General features: G+C 39.2%; 3 protein-coding genes across 7 annotated transcripts; 2 read left to right on the top strand and 1 right to left on the bottom strand.

The window, feature by feature from the left end:
• Positions 1-105: 105 nt before the first annotated feature.
• LOC140761215 (transcription factor ILR3-like) lies at positions 106-2,783 on the bottom strand. The gene is made up of 5 exons (XM_073098463.1): positions 2,391-2,783; positions 1,840-1,908; positions 1,338-1,415; positions 1,057-1,219; positions 106-562 (listed from the first exon to the last, which is right to left on the bottom strand). Exons 1-5 carry the CDS (start codon positions 2,501-2,503, stop codon positions 299-301), a joined length of 687 nt encoding a protein of 228 aa, XP_072954564.1. The 5' UTR covers positions 2,504-2,783; the 3' UTR covers positions 106-298.
• Positions 2,784-6,322: 3,539 nt separating this feature from the next.
• Positions 6,323-11,596, top strand: LOC140761213 (putative receptor protein kinase ZmPK1). Of its 5 annotated transcripts, none has more exons than XM_073098460.1 (4): positions 6,323-6,441; positions 7,840-8,004; positions 8,095-8,747; positions 8,885-11,596. In XM_073098460.1, the coding sequence occupies exon 4, from the start codon at positions 8,885-8,887 to the stop codon at positions 11,288-11,290; it is 2,406 nt and encodes an 801-aa protein (XP_072954561.1). In that variant the 5' UTR covers positions 6,323-6,441; positions 7,840-8,004; positions 8,095-8,747; the 3' UTR covers positions 11,291-11,596. The 5 variants fall into 5 exon arrangements, with proteins under 5 accessions (XP_072954561.1, XP_072954560.1, XP_072954556.1 ...); XM_073098459.1 differs by having other exon boundaries at positions 8,879-11,596; XM_073098455.1 differs by having other exon boundaries at positions 8,095-11,596.
• A 318-nt stretch (positions 11,597-11,914) lies between these two features.
• LOC140761270 (uncharacterized) lies at positions 11,915-12,409 on the top strand. Its single transcript, XM_073098534.1, has one exon. The coding sequence runs from the start codon at positions 11,915-11,917 to the stop codon at positions 12,407-12,409; it is 495 nt and encodes a 164-aa protein (XP_072954635.1).
• The last annotated feature ends 7,167 nt before the right edge of the window (positions 12,410-19,576 follow it).

Raw genomic sequence — 19,576 nt, 5'->3', positions numbered from 1 at the left:
TCTTTTACTCTTCAGGAAAGTCTGAAGCAATGTGGTGATACTTGTGAAGCTTTTGTTGCAAAGTTGCTAAGAGAAAAGCATACTAAATGCAGCCTAATCACCAGCGACTAAAACTTCCTCCTTCATTTACTTAGCTGGTATAAATGATGTCTACATTGCACCATAAATCCCGAAGCTTGATCGGGTTTTGGCAATATTTAGCCATAACAACAAACAGCTTACAAAGTGATATTTAGGAAATGATATCAGTAAAGAGCAAATTGAGCGTTTTGGGCAAAGGGATGGTGAGGGAGGAGAACTATGCAACAGGAGGCCAAAACACAGGATCCTTGGATGTGTCAAGAGCAGCTGGAGGTATCCACTGCAAGAAACTTGGTGGGGGATAGTTGGTATATGGTGTGGATTTGTTGGATGCAGCAAAGGGTGCAGCATAAAAGGTGGCAGCAGCAGCTGGGTGAGCGACAAACTGCGGCGAAAAGCTAACGCCCTTCAACATTTGTTCTATCCTCTCCTTTTCAGACTTGAGCCTCACCTTTTCATCTCTAAGTTCTGACTTCTCTGCCTGCATACAAGACCAATTAAACCAGAGTTATGAGCAGATGTTTGAACAAACTCGTAGCTGAGGTGCGGTTTTGTAATTTGATCTCAAGTTTTCAGTTACAGGCTGCATTCATGTCAGATAGGTAATCTAGTTTCCGGTGGAAAAACAAACTGTCTATAACTCTATCTTCAGGATTTCAAGTCAATGATAGAAATAGAGTGCCAGTTCTGGAAAAGTTCCACAGTTCAATTTGGTCAATGAGCGTGTCTGATTATCAAAAGAGGAAACCGCAATCTCATAATAAAAAAAACTCTCAGAATTTTGGATGAAATATATGCCGTGGAAACAGAAGCTCACAAGGCAAATCTATTGATCAAAATGATTAAAGGAATGAAGATGCAACTATGAATAGACAGCAGGATCAGACTTTGCTACTTAAAACCTGACCAATTTTAAACTCAGCTTTTGGGACGTCAAAATGGCGTCATGCATACAATCTCTAGTAAAGGTTTTACCTTGAGGCCTTTTATAGCATCTTGAAGTGTTTCATTTGATTTCTTAAGCTTCTGAGCTTCAGCTCGTAACTGGTTCAAAAGCCGAGCCGCATCACTAAGAATGGCAACTTTGTCAGCCTTCGGAGGCTTCCCAGGATCCACAATGGAGCTTAGCTCAACAAACCTGGAGAAAACATCACCAGTTAGGAGTTAAATATACAAAGCTGTTACAAATAATTTCCAATATTAGCCCATATATAAGTCAACAGAACGCCAGACAGGGCATGATGCATAAAACATGCCTTTCATTAAGTTTGTCCCGTCGCAATTTTTCACGACAAGCCTTTGAACCTGGCGCAGCACACGACTCTGGGCGGGTTCTGCAGAATAATATGTTAGACAGATCCATTATCCTCCCAAAAAATGGGTACTCTTTTTGATGAAATTGATGTAAGTGATGGCATCACAGTGAAGAAAATAGATCAGTAATTGCTCTTGGGCACATCAATGAAAAAAGAAAAGAAAACACAGCTGAAATATATCAACTAGAAATATCTGTGGTAGAACATGATCCACAGTTCAATTTTCTAAAATGGACATCACAGGGAATGTGAGAGCAAGTGGTCAGTACTCGGATATAATTCAGCTCGCCTATACATGCTCTGTACAAAGGAAAAGGAAAAGGAAATGCCTCTACGGTAAGTTAACCAGAGCTATTCTTACGCAAAACTAGTAACCAGATGCGTTGCTCTTTGCAGGAATTTTGAGTTACATGAGAATTAACAAGGAGAGATGTCTATTTACCGTTTCTTGTTGCAAGAATTTTCTTGGCAGTTATCATCCTTTTGGGAAACATCAAAACCAAAGATCACGCTGTCAAGGAAACAATTAAATGCGTTAAATATATTAATTGGGATAAAAATATTTCAGACAGCGGAACTTTGATAGAAAACACTGCTGAATCGAGGTTTTAAATACCGAGATAAAGTGCATGCCTACTTCAACAGTTCAATTTTTTTTTTTTCTATTTTCGCATGTTCTTCTCCTCTTCAAGCATGACAAAGAGGAAGAAAGTTCATCAGCTATGTAACACAAATCGCTGAAAGAATCATTTCAAATCAAGAAGAAGAAGAAATACTCTTGACAAAATTCACACCGTAATCCAATAACTCCAATTGGAAACTGTTAAGAAAATGTCTATCGACACAATAGTAGCTCATAAACCTTTCGATTAGCCAATTCAACAAACAGAAAAAGATCATAGAACACGAGTAACATTTTTCCAACGTTTAAAGGAAGAGGAATTTACCAACTTAATTAAGATAAAGAACATGAGAAGGAGAAAAAAGAATCACCTCGAGGTGGGATCGTCCACAATCTGCGGTGCGGGTGCCCAGATGAACTCCGATCCCTGGATCTCCTCCACCAGCCCATAATCCAAAAGCCATCCATTTTGAACAGAGCTCATCTTCAGGGAGAGTTGGATCCAAACTAAAACCAAAACAACCACGCGAACCAAAGCAGGATCTAGAGCACAATCCAAGAAGGAAGGCAAAGGAAAGCTCTAATAGGACGGGCGGTAAAGGGATCGCGGGGAAGGCACGAGCTGGATTAGGACATTGCTTAATGTCGGGACATCGGTCTCATTCTTTCCGAAAAAGGGATGCCATTTTCGTGTTTCTCTTCTAGAGGGATGGATTGAGACCGAACAGTGATGGATCAAGAATCCGTCCGTGCTGCTCACGCGATTTTGTTTATTTAATTACTTTATTGCTTTTGGAGATCACACTGTTGCGGAGTCAAGGCCTTTCCATTGCTCCCCCCCACTGGAGGAGAGGCAATAGCTTTGGGCGTGACCATTTCTTCCGCCGGAACAAGGTAAGGTTATCGTGATCCCCCATATGATCATATTTATTGATGATTTACACTTTGCTTTTAACAGAGGGTTGAGATGTCTTTCTATTCTTTTAAATCCGCATAAGAAATTGTTATGGGATTTGATTTCAGTTTATAGTGGTTCGAAACATAAGTCATAGAGCAAGACATTCCTGATGTTATTAGGAGGCAAAAGTAATAGATAAATAGATTTTTACCCCATTAAAGTGCAATCAAAATTTAATATATTTAGTATATCTTTATTATTTAAATTTTAATTCGTATTATTTCAGGTGTATTAAAAAGTTTTTTGTCTCATGAAATATATAAACTCAATCTATAATTTAATCAAATACGATGAAAAAAAAATAACAATTATATTTTAATCAAGAGCATATAACTTTTTTTATAAATTTAATCTAGATTATGGGGAGTAATCCTGGATAAATCCTGAGGGAGGAGCATAAGCTAATTCCATATTGCAAGGCAACACAACTCATCATCTAGAATCGATGAGCTCACGTTGGCATCGAGATGGTGTCATAATGAGTTCATTCTGCATTACCAAGTGTAGCCATAGCAGGATGGCAGAACCCCAAATTGAATCCTCTACGTTTTCTCTCCCCCTGCGGCTCACCCAAGATGCCTATCACTATCCTACCCGAGTGAAGGAAGGCCGCATACTTTAATTTATTTTTATTTTATTTTAATGATGGTTAGAGTCCAGATTTAAATAAGACTAAGCAGCTCTCGTGATGCGACTAATTAGTAGTTTAGCTAAGATTACATCTTTAATTAATCCTTTTAACTCTTGGAGATGGGAAGGGTCGCTTGCCCTTTGGCTCTCAAGCGTCACCAAAGGCGAAGACTGGAATCTATTCTCTCGTGGGGAGGGAGTAATGGGGGGGGGGGGGGGGGGGGGGGGGGGGGGGGTCTGGGCTGGACGGCCTAACTTTATAATTTGACTTCAACCGAAGGTCCAAAGTGCATGTCAGCTTCTTTTAACCTAAAAGGTGGCAATAATTATTTTTGTTAGTATATTCCCCAACTTAAGCAACACATGATTGAGTTTGTGTTCAAACTAGGCGTACTAGTTATACTTATTTATCCAGATAGGTTATCCCTTAAATTTATCATTTAAAGATATTTAACATATGATTGATTCCGTTTATGATTCTTCTGGCATTATGATCTTTATTTTTAGAATTATATCTCAGTCGACTTTTTATGGCTACACTGCGTGTGCTTGAGGTAAAAGTTTTATATAAATTCTTTATAAGAGGTGAACAAAATTTAGGGTGCTAATTATAAATTTCTCTAATGTTTAGCCTATAGAGAGAGTTTTAATCATTGGTTGTGGCGTGAGATCATAAAAGACCAATTAAAATGTGAAAGAAAAAAGAGACTGCTCTAAAGTTGGGATGAGATGCCCCACGTGCATTCTGGATCCCTTCGCCGACAACTATGTAGCAGATATCCACTTTGAAGTCGGTGAAGCCTTTTCAGTTGCAGCAGAATTCGGCATGTAGGTGCAAATTTTGAGTTTTTACTTAGAAAAGTAATCTTTTTGCAGTACGATACTGTTTAAACTATTTCTAAGGCTATTACAATTTTTACCAGCGCAGTGCATTACTGTCTTAAATAGCAATTTAAACTGAGTTAATCAACACCAATTCTAACTCAGTCGGAAGTCGGGAAATTTGAGGATTTCGTCACCGTGTTCTTATTGAAATCGCAAAATGAGTATGTCGTCAAACGGGGTCGTTGGAAGTCATGAAGCCGGTACCCGTCTCTGTTTCGTCGCCGACATTAGTAATCTCTCGTCTCCGAGCCTCCTTTTTTCCCGGCGCCACCCTCTTCCGCGTCCCGATATCTCTCTCTCATCGCTCTTCCAGGTATCCAAGGAAAACCCTAATTTTACAATCCGTTGTCGATTCCTATCAGTTGGTCGTTACTTCTCTTCTCTATCTGATATCTTCCTATTAGCTATTCTGCGGGATGTCAGAATTCGTCGATTATTTTGGAGTCCTCTTCATCTCTAAGTTGTACTCTAGCCCTCATTATAATAGTCCATCTTAGATACCAAGATTGGTGTAATTGAAACGTTTTATTGTACTAATCATGTTGTTGAGATGCAAAAAGAGGGTAAAAAATCTGGATTTGCGTCAATTTAGGTGCAGGGCAATACACTTTGCACCGTAAAGATTAGTTTCCAACCAAAGCTCTTGATTATTTTTATTTTATTTTTTTTTGGTGAAAACACCATGGACAGGATAGTCTAGAACAACGAAATTAAAATCTTGTGATGACTAATGCATTTAGAAACCTTAAAAGGATCCATGTTTATTGAAGTAATCTTGTTAATATCAACAATTTATCACTAATACACGTCTGCAGACTTGTAGTGCATTCACATTAGTTTTTCTATTTTCTTTTATTAGGGCCTTGGTTTGGTGATGGGAAGTCTTTTTCATGGATATTTAATGTCATTTGTGATTCTTCTGGACAGTCAGCATCCAGTTCAAATGCCTCGAGAATTCGGAGCTCAGGTACTATACTCTATATTGTATCTACCATTGGCGTGATATTTGTTGCCAGACAAGTCTGCAGATGAGCAGAACCGCTTTGCAAATAATTGCAATATGTCATCTTCATGTCATTAATGGCATTGAAAGTGTGATATATAATATCACTATGAATGAAAGAAAAGACTTGAGCTTTGCGTGGAAGATGTTACTCTATGTAGTAGCTATCGATGATATGTATGGAAAACGACTAACAAGAGAGTTCGGAGAGATTTTTGTTTGAATGAACTGCAGCACATGTGCAATTTGAACAACAGAGACGCCTTGTGTCAACAAAGTTTCGCTACAAGGTATTTGACAAGAGAAACAGACCTGTAATCGCAAGTAATGTGGAAATTTGCACTCAAGGCAGACTTACCTCTTCTCCTTATATGTATACAGCACCAGATGATTGCATAGTCTGCTCTCTTACTGTACAAAGCCATGAAGAACAACCTCAACCTTCTGTTACTCGTACTTTTGCTTCCTCCCTTTGCATCTCCAGCACCAGATCTTCTCTCTCTGTGGAGGATGACTCTGACATCCTAGTAAGTCGAGTATGATCGTAGAAGCAAGTTACAAATTGACAAAAGATTGTGAAGTATAAACTAGATATTAAATCGTGACGTGCTTATGAACCATAAAAGAGCTCTAAATTGCAAATGGGTCAACTCGAAAACAGGAGGAGCTAAGCTTTCTCATCTCGATTCTTAGCTCGGGCCAAGATCGACTTCATGCTTCCTGCGTTCGGCTCATTGAGATCCCTAATTTTTATAGGCCTGGTCCAGATCAAAGCCCGATATGATCCGGCTCGGATGTCGTCTCAACTTGAGGATCCGACCCGTAGTCTCGGTTCATCAACGATAAATCTGCACCGAAAGCTACACCAATGCCGGGTATAGCTCAGGTGGACAAAGAAGATCCACGAAGCGGCGTTTCCCCTCTCGATTGCCCTCTTCCCTCGCATGTGAGTAAGAATCGTCTCTCTCCATCCCACCATGAATTTTCTTTTTTTCCCTCTTTGAGGTATTCAATGAATTCTTATGATCCTAATTGTTATTGGCTTTATTCTTGATCTATATTAGTTGGCAAATACTTCCCTATCCCAACCAAGTTCCCAATCTAGATAGAACGTTTATTATAGCGGGGAAGATCTCTCTCTCTCTCTCTCTCTCTCTCTAATCTACCGAATAACTTTTCATCCCTTAGCTCAGAGCTTTGGCTTCTCTATCTTCAAATATATTACGTTCCCCACTTCCTTTTGGGTACATTACTCCATAATATTATCAAGATTAAGTAACAACTAGCAAAGTTGAAGTACATTAAACTGGCGATTTGATCATGTCGTCGTGGACCTTAAGAAGAGAGAGAGTTGGGCTTAGTTTTTCTTATCTCTCATATTTGGAATACTTCCATTGCAAACGTTAGTGGCACAGTATGGAGCATCTGTACGAATGGGCAAAAAAAATATCCCGGTACGGAAATTTGTAGGTTCCATCGTTCAAATATGCATAGTTTATGTTTGAATAGGATTCGTATTTACTTTTTTCATGTTAGAGCCAGGTTTATTTGTTTAGAGTTCTAGTCTGATTTTTTTCATAGTTGTTTTAGATTAAAAGTTATATTTTTCAGAATTTGTTTTAAATTTATAGCATAGTAAAAAAAAACCCTATAAACATGCATTAAAGTCTTGTGTTAGAAGCAAACTAACACTTTTCTCTATATACACCTTAAACTTTTTTTATCTATATAGATCTCCTGAACTTAAAAAAAGAAAAAGTGTTACTATATGGATTCTCTGCATTTTCTCAATAAGGGGTCTATGTGGATAAAATAAAGTTTAGGAGAAATACATAAAAAATGATAATTGTTCATGGTATAAATAAAATTAACCCTTGTAAAAATGGTGTCTCAAATTGAGTTGTGTTGTGAGGCAAGAAAGATATTGCTAGATTTGTATTTTGAGCTAAAAGTTGCCTACTTTGGATTGATAAGCTAGTTAAATACAGAAGGAACTGGTTGAATTTATGATAGCTTGAAGGATATACTACTTGCATTGCTTAGCGTGTAGGTTGATGTCAGCCTAACTAGCCTTTCTGGAGTTACCAAAGATGCTGAACAATTTCATTTTATGAGCTTCAAAATATAGTATATATAGTGTTAAATTAAAAACCAATATAAACAAAAGGTTTTTTTTTTTGGCTTTCCTCTTTTCTTTCTACTAAAGGTTGAGAAAATCTGTTTTAACATTTACTAATTGAAGTGTATGTTAAGAGGCTATTATAATCTATGGAAAAAAATATTTTATGAGATTCATAAACTAAAAGCTACATTTATATATCTCACCTTATACACATCGATGCAGTTTTCTTTTCAATACATGACCGCCCGTTATAGTTTCAATTTGGACGATAGATGGGAAAGAAGAGAAGATGGTGCTGAGTAGGTTAGATACTGTCTGATCTCCAGATTGAATGGCCAGTTCAATTGCTCGCAGTGGAGTAAACACCAGACTGGCCTATGTGTCCAGGTTCTTTCATCTGATTACAGAGTCACCTTTTATGCAACAGTTCATATAGTTTCCTCTAATCAAGAAATGTATATTGCTATTTCTTACCAGCAAAAAAAAAAAAAAAGGAACAGGAGATCTTAGGCAGCGATTTTGTCAAGTGCAAGATAAGAGAATGCAATTCAATGAACAACCATCTCTGTTGATGTAGAAGAATTACTCCTAGTTGCAATTACATATGACTTGACAATCGTACAATATTGCAGTCACGGGCTGCAGACAAGTGCCCAACTTGGCAAATTATGGTGATATCTACTGGCGTCCTTTCCGGGTAAGCTTGATAATGTGATATTTAGGACCCACTATAACTGATTCGAATGGAAGCAAAGACTGAAGGTTTGCGTGGAAAATGTACGCTATGTAGTCTTAGAGTCATGGGGGGCTATTCTTTGACTGGGCACCACACAATTATTGTAGACCTGGACCGAGATTTTGATTTTTTTGTCTTCCCAATTTGTTCGTGTGGTTTGGTTCAGAGGATTTAAGATGTGTCTATTGATCGTATATTGTTCATATGTGAACACAAACAGATCCCAAGCTTTTTATTTTTCTCATCACTATAAATGGGATGTCTATGGCTGAGAAAAGTCGAGATCTCAAGAGAAGGAATAAAGGCATATAGACATATAGTTATATTTCCGGGCAGCATTTGTTCAATTTAGTAACGTCTCTCCGGGCATCGACGGAGTTGTCTTCAATGATGGGTAAGTCCTCGTCCTTTCTGTTGGAAGTCAATTCCGGTTTTCACAAGAAAGAGATTTGCAACAACGAAAGGTAACGTGGCATTTTTGCGCGTACTTTGTTGATTCATTCCGCTTATACATTTATTATCCAGCACCAGATGATTGCATGGTCTGCTCTTTTACTATACCAAGCAATGAAGAACAACCTCAACCTTCTGTTGCTCCTACTTTTGCTTCCTCCCTTTGCATCTCCAGCACCACGGAGCTCGTTATCAAGAGGGTCCTCTCTCTCTGTGGAGGATGATTCTGACATCCTAGTATCCCCAAACCAATCCTTCACATGTGGCTTCTACAAGGTTGGCTCAAATGCTTACACCTTCTCAATTTGGTTCTCTAACTCGGCCAACAAGACCACTGCATGGACTGCGAACCGGGACCGCCCGGTAAACGGCGTAGGTTCAAGATTCACATTCAGCAAGGATGGGACAGTGGTGCTATCAGACGTAGATGGCGCCGTCGTGTGGAACACGAATACGAGCTCGACTCAGGCGGAGCAAGTGCAGCTTCTGGACTCCGGCAATCTTGTAGTGAATGATCGTAACGGTAATATTCTATGGCAAAGCTTTGATTCTCCTACTGATACTCTTCTTCCGACCCAACCAATTACAAAGAACATTAAATTGGTGTCCCCGATTGCGAAGGGAACACTCTCCTCAGGCAATTTTATCTTTTATTTCGACAATGACAATGTCCTGAGGCTGATATATGATGGACCTGAGATTTCCAGCATATATTGGCCCAATCCCGATAGCGTTAATGTATTTCAAAATGGTAGAACAGACTACAATAGCAGCCGATATGCCATCCTCAATGAGGAGGGACAGTTTGTTTCAAGTGATAGATTAGCATTCAATGCCTCTGATATGGGTCCTGGGATTTTAAGAAGACTGACTTTGGATTATGATGGCAATCTTAGGTTGTATAGCTTAAATAGATTGACAGGAATGTGGCATGTGTCGTGGGATGCTCTTCCGAAGCTCTGCGATGTTCATGGCCTGTGTGGTAAGAATGGCATCTGTGTTTATACAGAATCAAAGACGATGTGCTCATGCCCTCCTAGTTATGAATTTAGTGATCCAAGTGACCAGAGCAAAGGTTGCAAGCGCAAGGTCAACATCAGTTGTGACAGAACTGAACAGCTAACATTCATAGAGCTCCCTCACACGGACTTCTGGGGCTTTGATCTCAATTATACTCCCTCCATATCGTTCCATGATTGCTGGAAGCTTTGCAGGGAGGACTGTTCTTGTGAAGCTGCGCACTACAGAAGTGGTGATTGTTATACCAAGAGTGTTCTCTTTAATGGAAAGACCTCTCCAGATGTCTCTGGCAGCGTGTACTTTAAAGTTTCCACCCGTATGAGAACCTCTGGGATCCCTATTCCTCAAGTTCATGAGCTGGTCTGTAATTCTAGTGAAGTTGATACTCCAGGGTCTTCTCACATATTTAAGAGCAGTAGTTGGACGAAATGGACCTACTTTTATGGGTTCATATCAGCATTCGGCTTGATTGAGATCTTCTTTGTTGCATCAGGATGGTGGTTCTCTTTCAGGAGACAAGAGAACCCAACATTGCTGGAAGAAGGTTACAGGATGATATCAAGCCAATTCAGGAGGTTCACATACAAAGAGCTGAAGAAGGCAACTGGCAATTTCAACAATGAGATAGGGACTGGAAGCTCAGGGGCAGTTTATAAGGGGGTCTTGGATGATATGAGGGACGTCGCGGTGAAGAAGTTGGAAGATGTGACCCAAGGAGATGAAGAATTCTGGGCTGAACTGAGCATCATAGGGAGAATTTATCAAATGAACCTAGTGAGAATGTTTGGGTTCTGCTCTGAAGGCTCACACAAGCTCTTGGTATCAGAGTACGTGGAGAATGGTTCGTTGGACAAGCACCTCTTCAACAGACACAGCACAAATAGAGTTCTTGATTGGAATGAGAGATTCAAGATTGCAGTTGGGGTGGCAAAAGGGCTAGCTTATCTTCATCATGAGTGCCTTGAGTGGGTCATCCACTGTGATGTGAAGCCTGAGAACATCCTCCTAGATAGTGACTTCGAACCCAAGATTGCAGACTTTGGGTTGGCCAAACTGTCGAAGAGAGGCGGCGTTGGCTCTAGCATCTCTCAGATTCGAGGAACGAGGGGTTACATGGCTCCTGAATGGACTACAAACGTCCCAATCACTGTAAAGGTTGATGTCTACAGTTATGGAGTAGTCCTTCTAGAGCTAGTGAAGGGGGAAAGGATTTCAGATTGGTTGATAGAAGAGGAGAAGGAATTCTATGCACACTTGAAAAGTCTTGTCATGACAGTGAATGCAAAAGAAGAGATAGAAGAGTGTCAGATAAGTGGTATTGTTGATCAGAGTTTGAACGGCCAGTTCAATTACAGGCAAGCAATGGTGATGGTTGAGATAGCAGTTTCTTGCTTAGAGGAAGAGAGGAACAAAAGGCCGGACATGGATGCTATTGTCCAGATGCTCCTCTCACGTGATGATTAGCACAGCTGATCCCTTGGCAATATAATAGGAAGCCACCAGTATTTTCCCAATAAAATTATGGTCTCTTTGTCCATGGTATGTACCGTTTGCATGCACTATTACAATGTAAAATGAGGGTGTCTAGTGCTGTTAGTCTACTTCGTGCTGATGCCCATTAATTCTGTGTTTAAAGGTGTTAATGTAGGAACTCCATTTGTTTAGGTTATTAGTAAACCTCATAATTGTTGGAAAGAAATATTGAAATCAGATTTAGTTCCAACTTGTTGGAAAGAAATATTGAAAATATATTTGGTTCCAACTTAAGAAGGGGGAGTGTTGGAAAGAAATATCAAAATCAAGAAAGAAGTTTCAGAATCAGATTTTATTACTATTATTGTTGATTTGGTTAATCTGTTTGTTATTTACTTTCCTTGTATATAGCAATACTATCCTAATGTGTTGGATAGACAAGCTTAATTATAGGAGAGATTGTTGTAATCTCCTCCTATTTATGTACTTGATTCATGTTAGTGAGATACACAATTCCTTTATTCTAATCCTTTTACATGGTATCAGAGCTAGAACCCTAGCAACCAAGTTCTATTGCAGTCATATTCTATTCCATCGAAACCTTCATTACCCTCAATGGCTGAAGATAATCATTCTTCTTCTCATGGTGTTGTTCTACCAAATCCATCAAAGGTAGGGAAAGAAAAATCCCCTACAGATCTCTCCAATCCTTACTTCATCCATCCTTCCGATCATTCTGGATTGGTTCTCGTTTCTAAGCCTCTCAATGGAGATAACTACTCCAGTTGGAAAAGATCCATGATTCGAGCCTCGAATACAAGAAATAAGCTCGGATTCATCAATGGGTCTATCTTAGCTCCTTCAGAAGCAGATGATCCTGAAGGTCATGCCATTTGGTCAAGATGTAATGACATTATCCATTCTTGGATAGTCAACACCTGTGATCCAGAAATTGCTGACAGTGTGAATTTTTATTCCACTGCCAGAGAAGTTTGGGAGGACCTCGATACCCGATTCTCTCAGGGCAATCTAGCCCGCATATTTGAGATCCAACGGGACATCGTCCTTCACAAGCAAGAAACCACCTCTGTCTCCACCTATTACACTTGATTGAAAACCCTATGGGACGAGCTAGGGATGCATTTTGAAAACCACAATCGGAGCAACAAAAGGTAATGCAATTTCTAATGGGTTTGAATGAATCTTACAGTGCAGTCCGCGGTCAAATCCTCTTGATGAAACCTTCCCCCTCGGTTCGCGAAGCATACTCCTTCATTGCTCAAGAGGAGAAACAACGCCATCTAGGAGTTGCTTCCGCCTCCACTGAGCCGACCTCGGTTGCTGCCATGGCTGTCCGCAAGCTTTATCCACCATCACCGGGGAAGAACGAGAGGAGCGATCGTCCTGATTCTAATCACAGACGTAATGGACCCGGTTCTGAAAAGATGCGACCCCACTGCACCTATTGTGATGCCGATGGACATTGGGTCCAAAAGTGTTACAAATTACATGGCTACCCCCCTGGCCATCCAAAGGCTAAGTCCAATCCGGGCTCAGGTTCTGCTCGGCCCAATTACTCTGCAGTCAACCAGGCGAGCTGTGAAGAAGGTGGACCCAACACCACATTCACAGAGGCCCAATTAAAACAGATTATGGAACTTCTCAATAATCAAGCAGAAGGTACCCTTAATCTTAAGGCAAATGCGGTCACAAAACCAGGTTTGTCTCAATTAGCTCGTCGAAATTGGATTATCGATAGTGGTGCAACAAATCATATCACCTCATCATCAAAAATACTGCATAAAGACAAAGGTTGCTCGTTATCACCCGTATTATTACCTAGTGGAGAGAAGGCCAAAACTATTGCTAAAGGATCTATGCCTTTGAATTCTGTCTATAAATTGCATGATGTGTTATCTGTTCCTACATTCAAAGTTGATTTGTTGTCAGTAGGGCGATTGACAAAAGGTTTAAATTGTTCAGTGATATTTTTCCCTTATTGGTGCATTTTGCAGGATCTGGATACGAGGAAGATGATTGGTTTGGGTGAAATGCGTGACGGACTCTATTATCTGGTGGCATTAGGAGCAGGAAAGTCTACCACTAAACAAGCCACGTACTCAAACCAACCAACATGCAATCTCACTATCTCACCTACCGACCTTTGGCACAACCGCTTAGGGCATGTATCATCTTCCCGTTTGAATTTTATTGCCCAAAATTTCTTAAATTTTTCTGCTAATTCCAATAAATCTTGCTCTATTTGTCCACTTGCCAAACAAAGTCGTTTACCTTTTAATGTCAGTAATACTTCCTCTATTAAACCATTTGATGTTATTCATTGTGATATTTGGGGTCGCTATCGATATCCTTCCTTTTCTGGTTCTCATTATTTTCTCACCATTGTCGACGATTTTTCACGTTTTACTTGGATATTTTTGATGCGACATAAAGATGAAACACAAGTGCTTTTAAAACGTTTTTTCAGTTATGTTTCTACTCAATTTGAAACTCGCATCAAAACTGTTCGAAGTGATAATGGTGGCGAATTTATCTCTCTTCGTTCTTTTTTTCAAGATAACGGTGTTATTTTTCAACATTCTTGCGTATACACACCTCAACAAAATGGGGTTGTGGAACGCAAACACCGTCACATTCTTCAAGTAGCAAGAGCATTAAAATTTCAAGCTAATCTTCCTTCCCAATTTTGAGGAGAATGTGCTCTTACTGCTGTTCATATCATTAATCGGCTACCTTCCCCAATTTTAGCCGACAAGACACCATTTGAGCTTCTTTACTCAAAACCTCCTACTTTTTCCCATCTACGAGTTTTTGGTTGCTTGGCTTATGCCACAAACATTCATACCTCTCATAAATTTGACTGCCGAGCTACACCTTCCATTTTCATTGGATACCCGATAGGTCAAAAAGGTTACAAACTTTTTGATTTATTAACACAAAAAATTTTCACAAGTAGAGATGTCCATTTTAAAGAAGATATTTTTCCTTATTCTCCAAATAATACCTATTCTCTACCCTTTCCTTTGATCCAAACAACAAGCCCATCAAAGGGAGATGATACAAGTCCCATAAGCCCATATGATCATTCTTTTGAACCCAACTCAACCACATTACCATCATTTGAACCTAACCCAACCACCTCACCACCCTCCATCGCAACTCTACCACCACCATCACACATACAACCACCTGAAATTCGTTCACACATGAACCTTCTCCCCTCTACTTCCTCCCTGCCACCACCACCTTGCCATACTACCACTATTCCCTCTACCGGAACACCCAATCCACCACCACCAACCAATATTCCTCTCCGTCGCTCCACTCGACAATCTAATCCACCTGTGAGGTTCAACGATTACCTCTGCTCTACCGTCACGCATCCTCCCTCTGATCCAGTCACCTCCTCCTCTCCAGATTCGCGCAAAGGGACAAGGTACCCACTGATCAATTACCTTTCTTATCATCGCTATACACCTGCACACAAATCGTTTATTGCTTCTATCAGTCAAGAGCGAGAGCCGACCTCTTACAATGAAGCTATCACCAACCCTCAATGGCATGATGCAATGAAACTTGAGTTAGATGCTCTTGCTGCCAACGGCACATGGAGTCTGACATCTCTTCCAGCTGGCAAGAAACCCATAGGATGTTGGTGGGTTTACAAGATCAAACGTCGCTCTGATGGCACAATAGAGCGACATAAGGCGCGCTTGGTTGCTCAAGGATTCACCCAAATGGAGGGCATCGACTACCATGAGACTTTCTCTCCCACAGCAAAAATTATTTCTGTTCGCTGTCTTCTTGCCTTAGCTGCTGCCAGAGGCTGGCCACTTCATCAGTTTGATGTCCACAATGCATTCCTCCACGGTGACCTGACTGAAGAAATTTACATGTCTCCACCACCAGGGCTTCGGAGACAGGGGGAGGAACATCTCGTCTGTCGTCTACACAAATCGCTCTATGGATTGAAGCAAGCCTCCCGCCAGTGGTTTTCAAAGTTTTCTTCTGTCATCACTTCCGCTGGCTTTATACAATCACGAGCTGACTACTCCCTCTTCACCGAAAAGAAAGGCAAGTCCTTTACCATTCTCCTAATTTATGTCGACGACATTTTGATCATTGGAAATGATCCAAACAGAATTGATGCCATCAAGAAGCATTTGCATAAAAATTTCAATCTTAAAGACCTTGGCGAGTTGAAATATTTTCTAGGAATAGAAATCTCTGCATCTAGAAATGAGATTTTTATGTCACAGAGAAAATATGCATTAGAAATAATCAAAGATGCAGGTCTATTAAATGCTGCTCCAGTGGACACTCCTATGGAAAGAGGCTTAAAACTGTCAGATAAAGATGAATTGCTTAAAGATCCAGGCAAATATAGAAGATTGGTGGGCCGCCTGATATATTTGACAGTTTCAAGACCTGATATCACTTATTCTGTTCATGTCTTGAGTAGATTCATGCATCAACCTAGAAGACATCATATGGAGGCAGCCTTACGCGTTGTTCGATATCTAAAGGGTGCCCCAGGTCAAAGTCTATTCTTTTCTTCAAAAAATGATTTAAAATTGCGGGCCTACTGTGATTCAGATTGGGGAAGTTGTCCTCTCACTAGACGGTCCACTATAGGGTATTATGTGTTCCTTGGGTCCTCACTAATTTCATGGAAATCAAAACGGCAGAAGACTGTATCATTATCTTCAGCCGAAGCGGAATACCGCGCAATGACAAGAGCTTGCTGTGAGTTAACATGCTTCGGTGCCTATTAGGAGACTTAGGCCTTATTCACCATGGACCTGCTTCCTTATATTGTGACAACAAAGCCGCTCTCCATATAGCAGCAAACCCAGTCTTTCATGAACGCACAAGGCACATAGAAATGGACTGTCACTATATTCGAGACAAGATTCAAGATGGTTCAATAATTACTAAGCATATTGGCTCAGCAAATCAATTGGCAGATCTGTTAACTAAACCTTTGGGAAAGGAAATATTTATACCTATGGTACGCAAGTTGGGCGTGCAAGATATCCACTCTCCAACTTGAGGGGGAGTGTTGGAAAGAAATATTGAAATCAGATTTGGTTCCAACTTGTTGGAAAGAAATATTGAAAATATATTTGGTTCCAACTTAAGAAGGGGGAGTGTTGGAAAGAAATATCAAAATCAGGAAAGAAGTTTCAGAATCAGATTTTATTACTATTATTGTTGATTTGGTTAATCTGTTTGTTATTTATTTTCCTTGTATATAGCAATACTATCCTAATGTGTTGGATAGACAAGTTTAATTATAGGAGAGATTGTTGTAATCTCCTCCTATTTATGTACTTGATTCATGTTAGTGAGATACACAATTCTCTTATTCTAATCCTTTTACAATAATGACTTCTGCCTATCGACTATTAGTAAACCTGGGACATTGGGGTTGTCTTCTGAAAAGGCGAACTTGATAACCAGCCTAACCCCTACAACATTAGTTGTAGAAGTTAAAGCATTAGCCACTACTCTCAAGTAATGGTGCATATTCAACAAACTAGATGTTACAATAAGTAAGTCGAGTGTGATCATAGAAGCAAGTTACAAATTGACAAAAGATTGTGAAATATAAACTAGATATTACGTGCTTATGAGCCATAAAAGAGCTCTAAATTGCAAATGGGTCAACTCGAAAACAGGAGGAGCTAGCCTTTCTCAGCTCCATTCTTATCTCGGGTCAAGATCGACTTTGTGCTCCCTGTGTTCGGCTCATTGAGATCCCTAATTTTTATAGGCCTGGTCCAGATCAAAGACTGATATGATCCGGCTCAGATGTGGTCTCAACTTGAGGATCCGACCCGTAGTCTCAGTTCATCAACGACGTATTCAGCAACGGAAGCTACACAAACGCCGGATTCAGCTCAGGTGGACAAAGAAGATCCAGGAAGCGGCTTTTCCCCTCTCGATCGCTCTCTCCCTCGCGAGAGACTCGTCTCTGTGCCACCATGAAAATTTTCTCTCTTGAGGTATCCAAGAAATTAGCTCTTATGATCGTTGTTGTTATTTCATCTAAATTTTATATGGCTTCATTCTTGATCTATATTAGTTGGCAAATACTTCCCTATCCCAATCAAGTTCCGGATAATATTCCATTCCTTGGCTCAGAGCTTTGGCTTCGCTATTCTTCGAATATGTTACGTTCCCCACTTCTTTTTGGTACATTCCTCCATAGTATTATCAAGATCAAGTAACAGCTAGCAAAGTTGAAGTACATTAAAATGGCGATTTGATCATGTCGTCGTGGACCTGAGAGAGAGAGAGAGTTTGGGCTTAGTCTTTCTCTGTCTCTCATATTTGGATTACTTTCATTTGCAAAGTTAGTGACACAGTATGGAGCATCTGTACGAATGGACAAAAAATATGCTGGAACGGAAATTTTTGGGTTCCATCATTCAAACATTATGTTCGAATAGGATTCAAATTTACTTCTTTCAAGTTAGAGTCAGGTTTACCTTTTCAATTCTAGTCTGATGTCTTTTCATAGTTGTTTTGGATTAAAAGTTATATTTCCCTCTTTTCCTTCTACTAAATGTTGAGTGAATGTGTTTTAATATTTACTTAATTAAAGTAGATGTTAAGAGGCTGCATGCAAGTCTATTTCTTTTTATACTTCAGCTTAGATACATCGATGCAGTTTTCTTTTCACCGCCCGTTAGAGCTTCAATTTGGACGATAGATGGGGAAGAAGAGAAGATGGTGCTGAGAAGGTTAGATACCGTCTGATCTCCATATTGAATGGGCTGTTCTTCAATTGCTTGCAGGCAGCAATCAATGTAATAACTTAAGTTTTTAGATTAATTAGTGAGTTAATATAGTATCAGAGCCAAAGATTACGAGTTCGAATCCTATCATGCACACCTTTACTTGAAAATATAAAACTACATCCATTTAAATTAAATTCACTTCTTGGACCGATCAAAATTATTCAGCTCAAATAAAAATCACCGTTTTCTAACAACTTAAGCTAATCTCAGTGTTTACTATATTGCTCATTCTTACTAGCCCAGAAAGAAAAAATGAAATAGGGGATCACAAGCAAAAATAGTAGAATGTTAGATTTTTGACAATAAACAGCCTCTCTATTGATGTAGCAGAATTACTCTTAGTTGCAATTACATATGATCAGTGGAAGCAAATGTCATATTTTGTAATTAGTAATTTGGTAACCAATGTGAATAAAACTCTTTTAGCTTCCCTTTGTTCTTCATACTAAATATTGAGAGAATGTGTTTTAATATTTAATTCATTAAAGTGAATATGAAGATGTTACATTTGAGTCTATTTCAGTTCTTGAAGAAGATATTTCATTAGATTCATAATCTAGAAAGTGATTTTTTATATTACACATTAAAAATTCGAAAGGCAATATAGACAATATTTTTTTGAAATCAAAACTGTCAAGTATGATATATAAGAGCAACACACAAACAGAAATAACCAAATTAGTTAAATGTCACAGCAAATTTGATATTTAAAAATTATATTTTAAAAAACAAAAACAAAACAAAAAAAAAAAAAAATATATATATATATATATATATATATATATATATTCATTAAAAAATATCATTCCGTTAACTTAAAGTTAATCTGATTTATTTTTTCAAACTTATAACAAAAAAACAAGATCAATTTAAACAGCTGAAAAAATAGGTTTTGTTGAAACATAAATAACGGGGGAAAAGAAAAAGAGGAGCCGAAATTAAAGTTTAGAATTAATCTATTCTAATCACGATCTCGCCTAGTATGCTTAGGAAATTATTAAAATTTGATGACTATGTCAATAATGTCATCATCTCCCGCTTAGCTTGATGGCGTGAGACACCTAATACCACCATGGCTCGCCCACGGGTTTTCCTTAAAAAAGACAAGAATACAACCATGACTGATGCGACTGCAAGAAAAGACTCGACGTTTGGGTGGAAAATGGACTCAACGTAGTCGCCGTGGTTGGGGATATCGACTTTGGGGAGACTTTATTTCTTCCAAATTGTTCTTGTGTTTTGCTTCAGAATATTTATTTTGTGCATTTGATCATAACCAGAACCGAAGCTTTCATTTTCTCGTCACTGTGATTTCAAAGAAGGAATTTTTTATTAAAAGAAATAGAAGCTTAATAAGGCATTTTTGAAAACAGAGTCTCCCGGCGGCGTCAACGCTGTCTCTCTCCAATGATAGTGATAGTGATGGGTATGCCCTGTCCTGTCTGTTTAA

Source organism: Typha angustifolia, chromosome 6 (genome assembly GCF_048772165.1).
Source record: "Typha angustifolia cultivar Huaian chromosome 6, ASM4877216v1, whole genome shotgun sequence".
Lineage (NCBI taxonomy): Eukaryota > Viridiplantae > Streptophyta > Magnoliopsida > Poales > Typhaceae > Typha > Typha angustifolia.
The sequence above is the reverse complement of the archived record's forward strand: the minus strand, read 5'-3'. Positions and strand labels throughout refer to the sequence as shown.

Bases quoted from the DNA above. Each gene is read 5' to 3' on its own strand.
- LOC140761215 (XM_073098463.1), bottom strand. From the start codon at position 2,503: ATGAGCTCTGTTCAAAATGGATGGCTTTTGGATTATGGGCTGGTGGAG. The intron at 1,416-1,839 runs GTAAATAGACAT...ATTATTCTGCAG, and splicing joins AATTCTTGCAACAAGAAACG to AACCCGCCCAGAGTCGTGTG. The intron at 1,220-1,337 runs GCATGTTTTATG...TGTTTTCTCCAG, and splicing joins CGGGACAAACTTAATGAAAG to GTTTGTTGAGCTAAGCTCCA.
- LOC140761213 (XM_073098460.1), top strand. From the start codon at position 8,885: ATGATTGCATGGTCTGCTCTTTTACTATACCAAGCAATGAAGAACAAC.
- LOC140761270 (XM_073098534.1), top strand. From the start codon at position 11,915: ATGGCTGAAGATAATCATTCTTCTTCTCATGGTGTTGTTCTACCAAAT.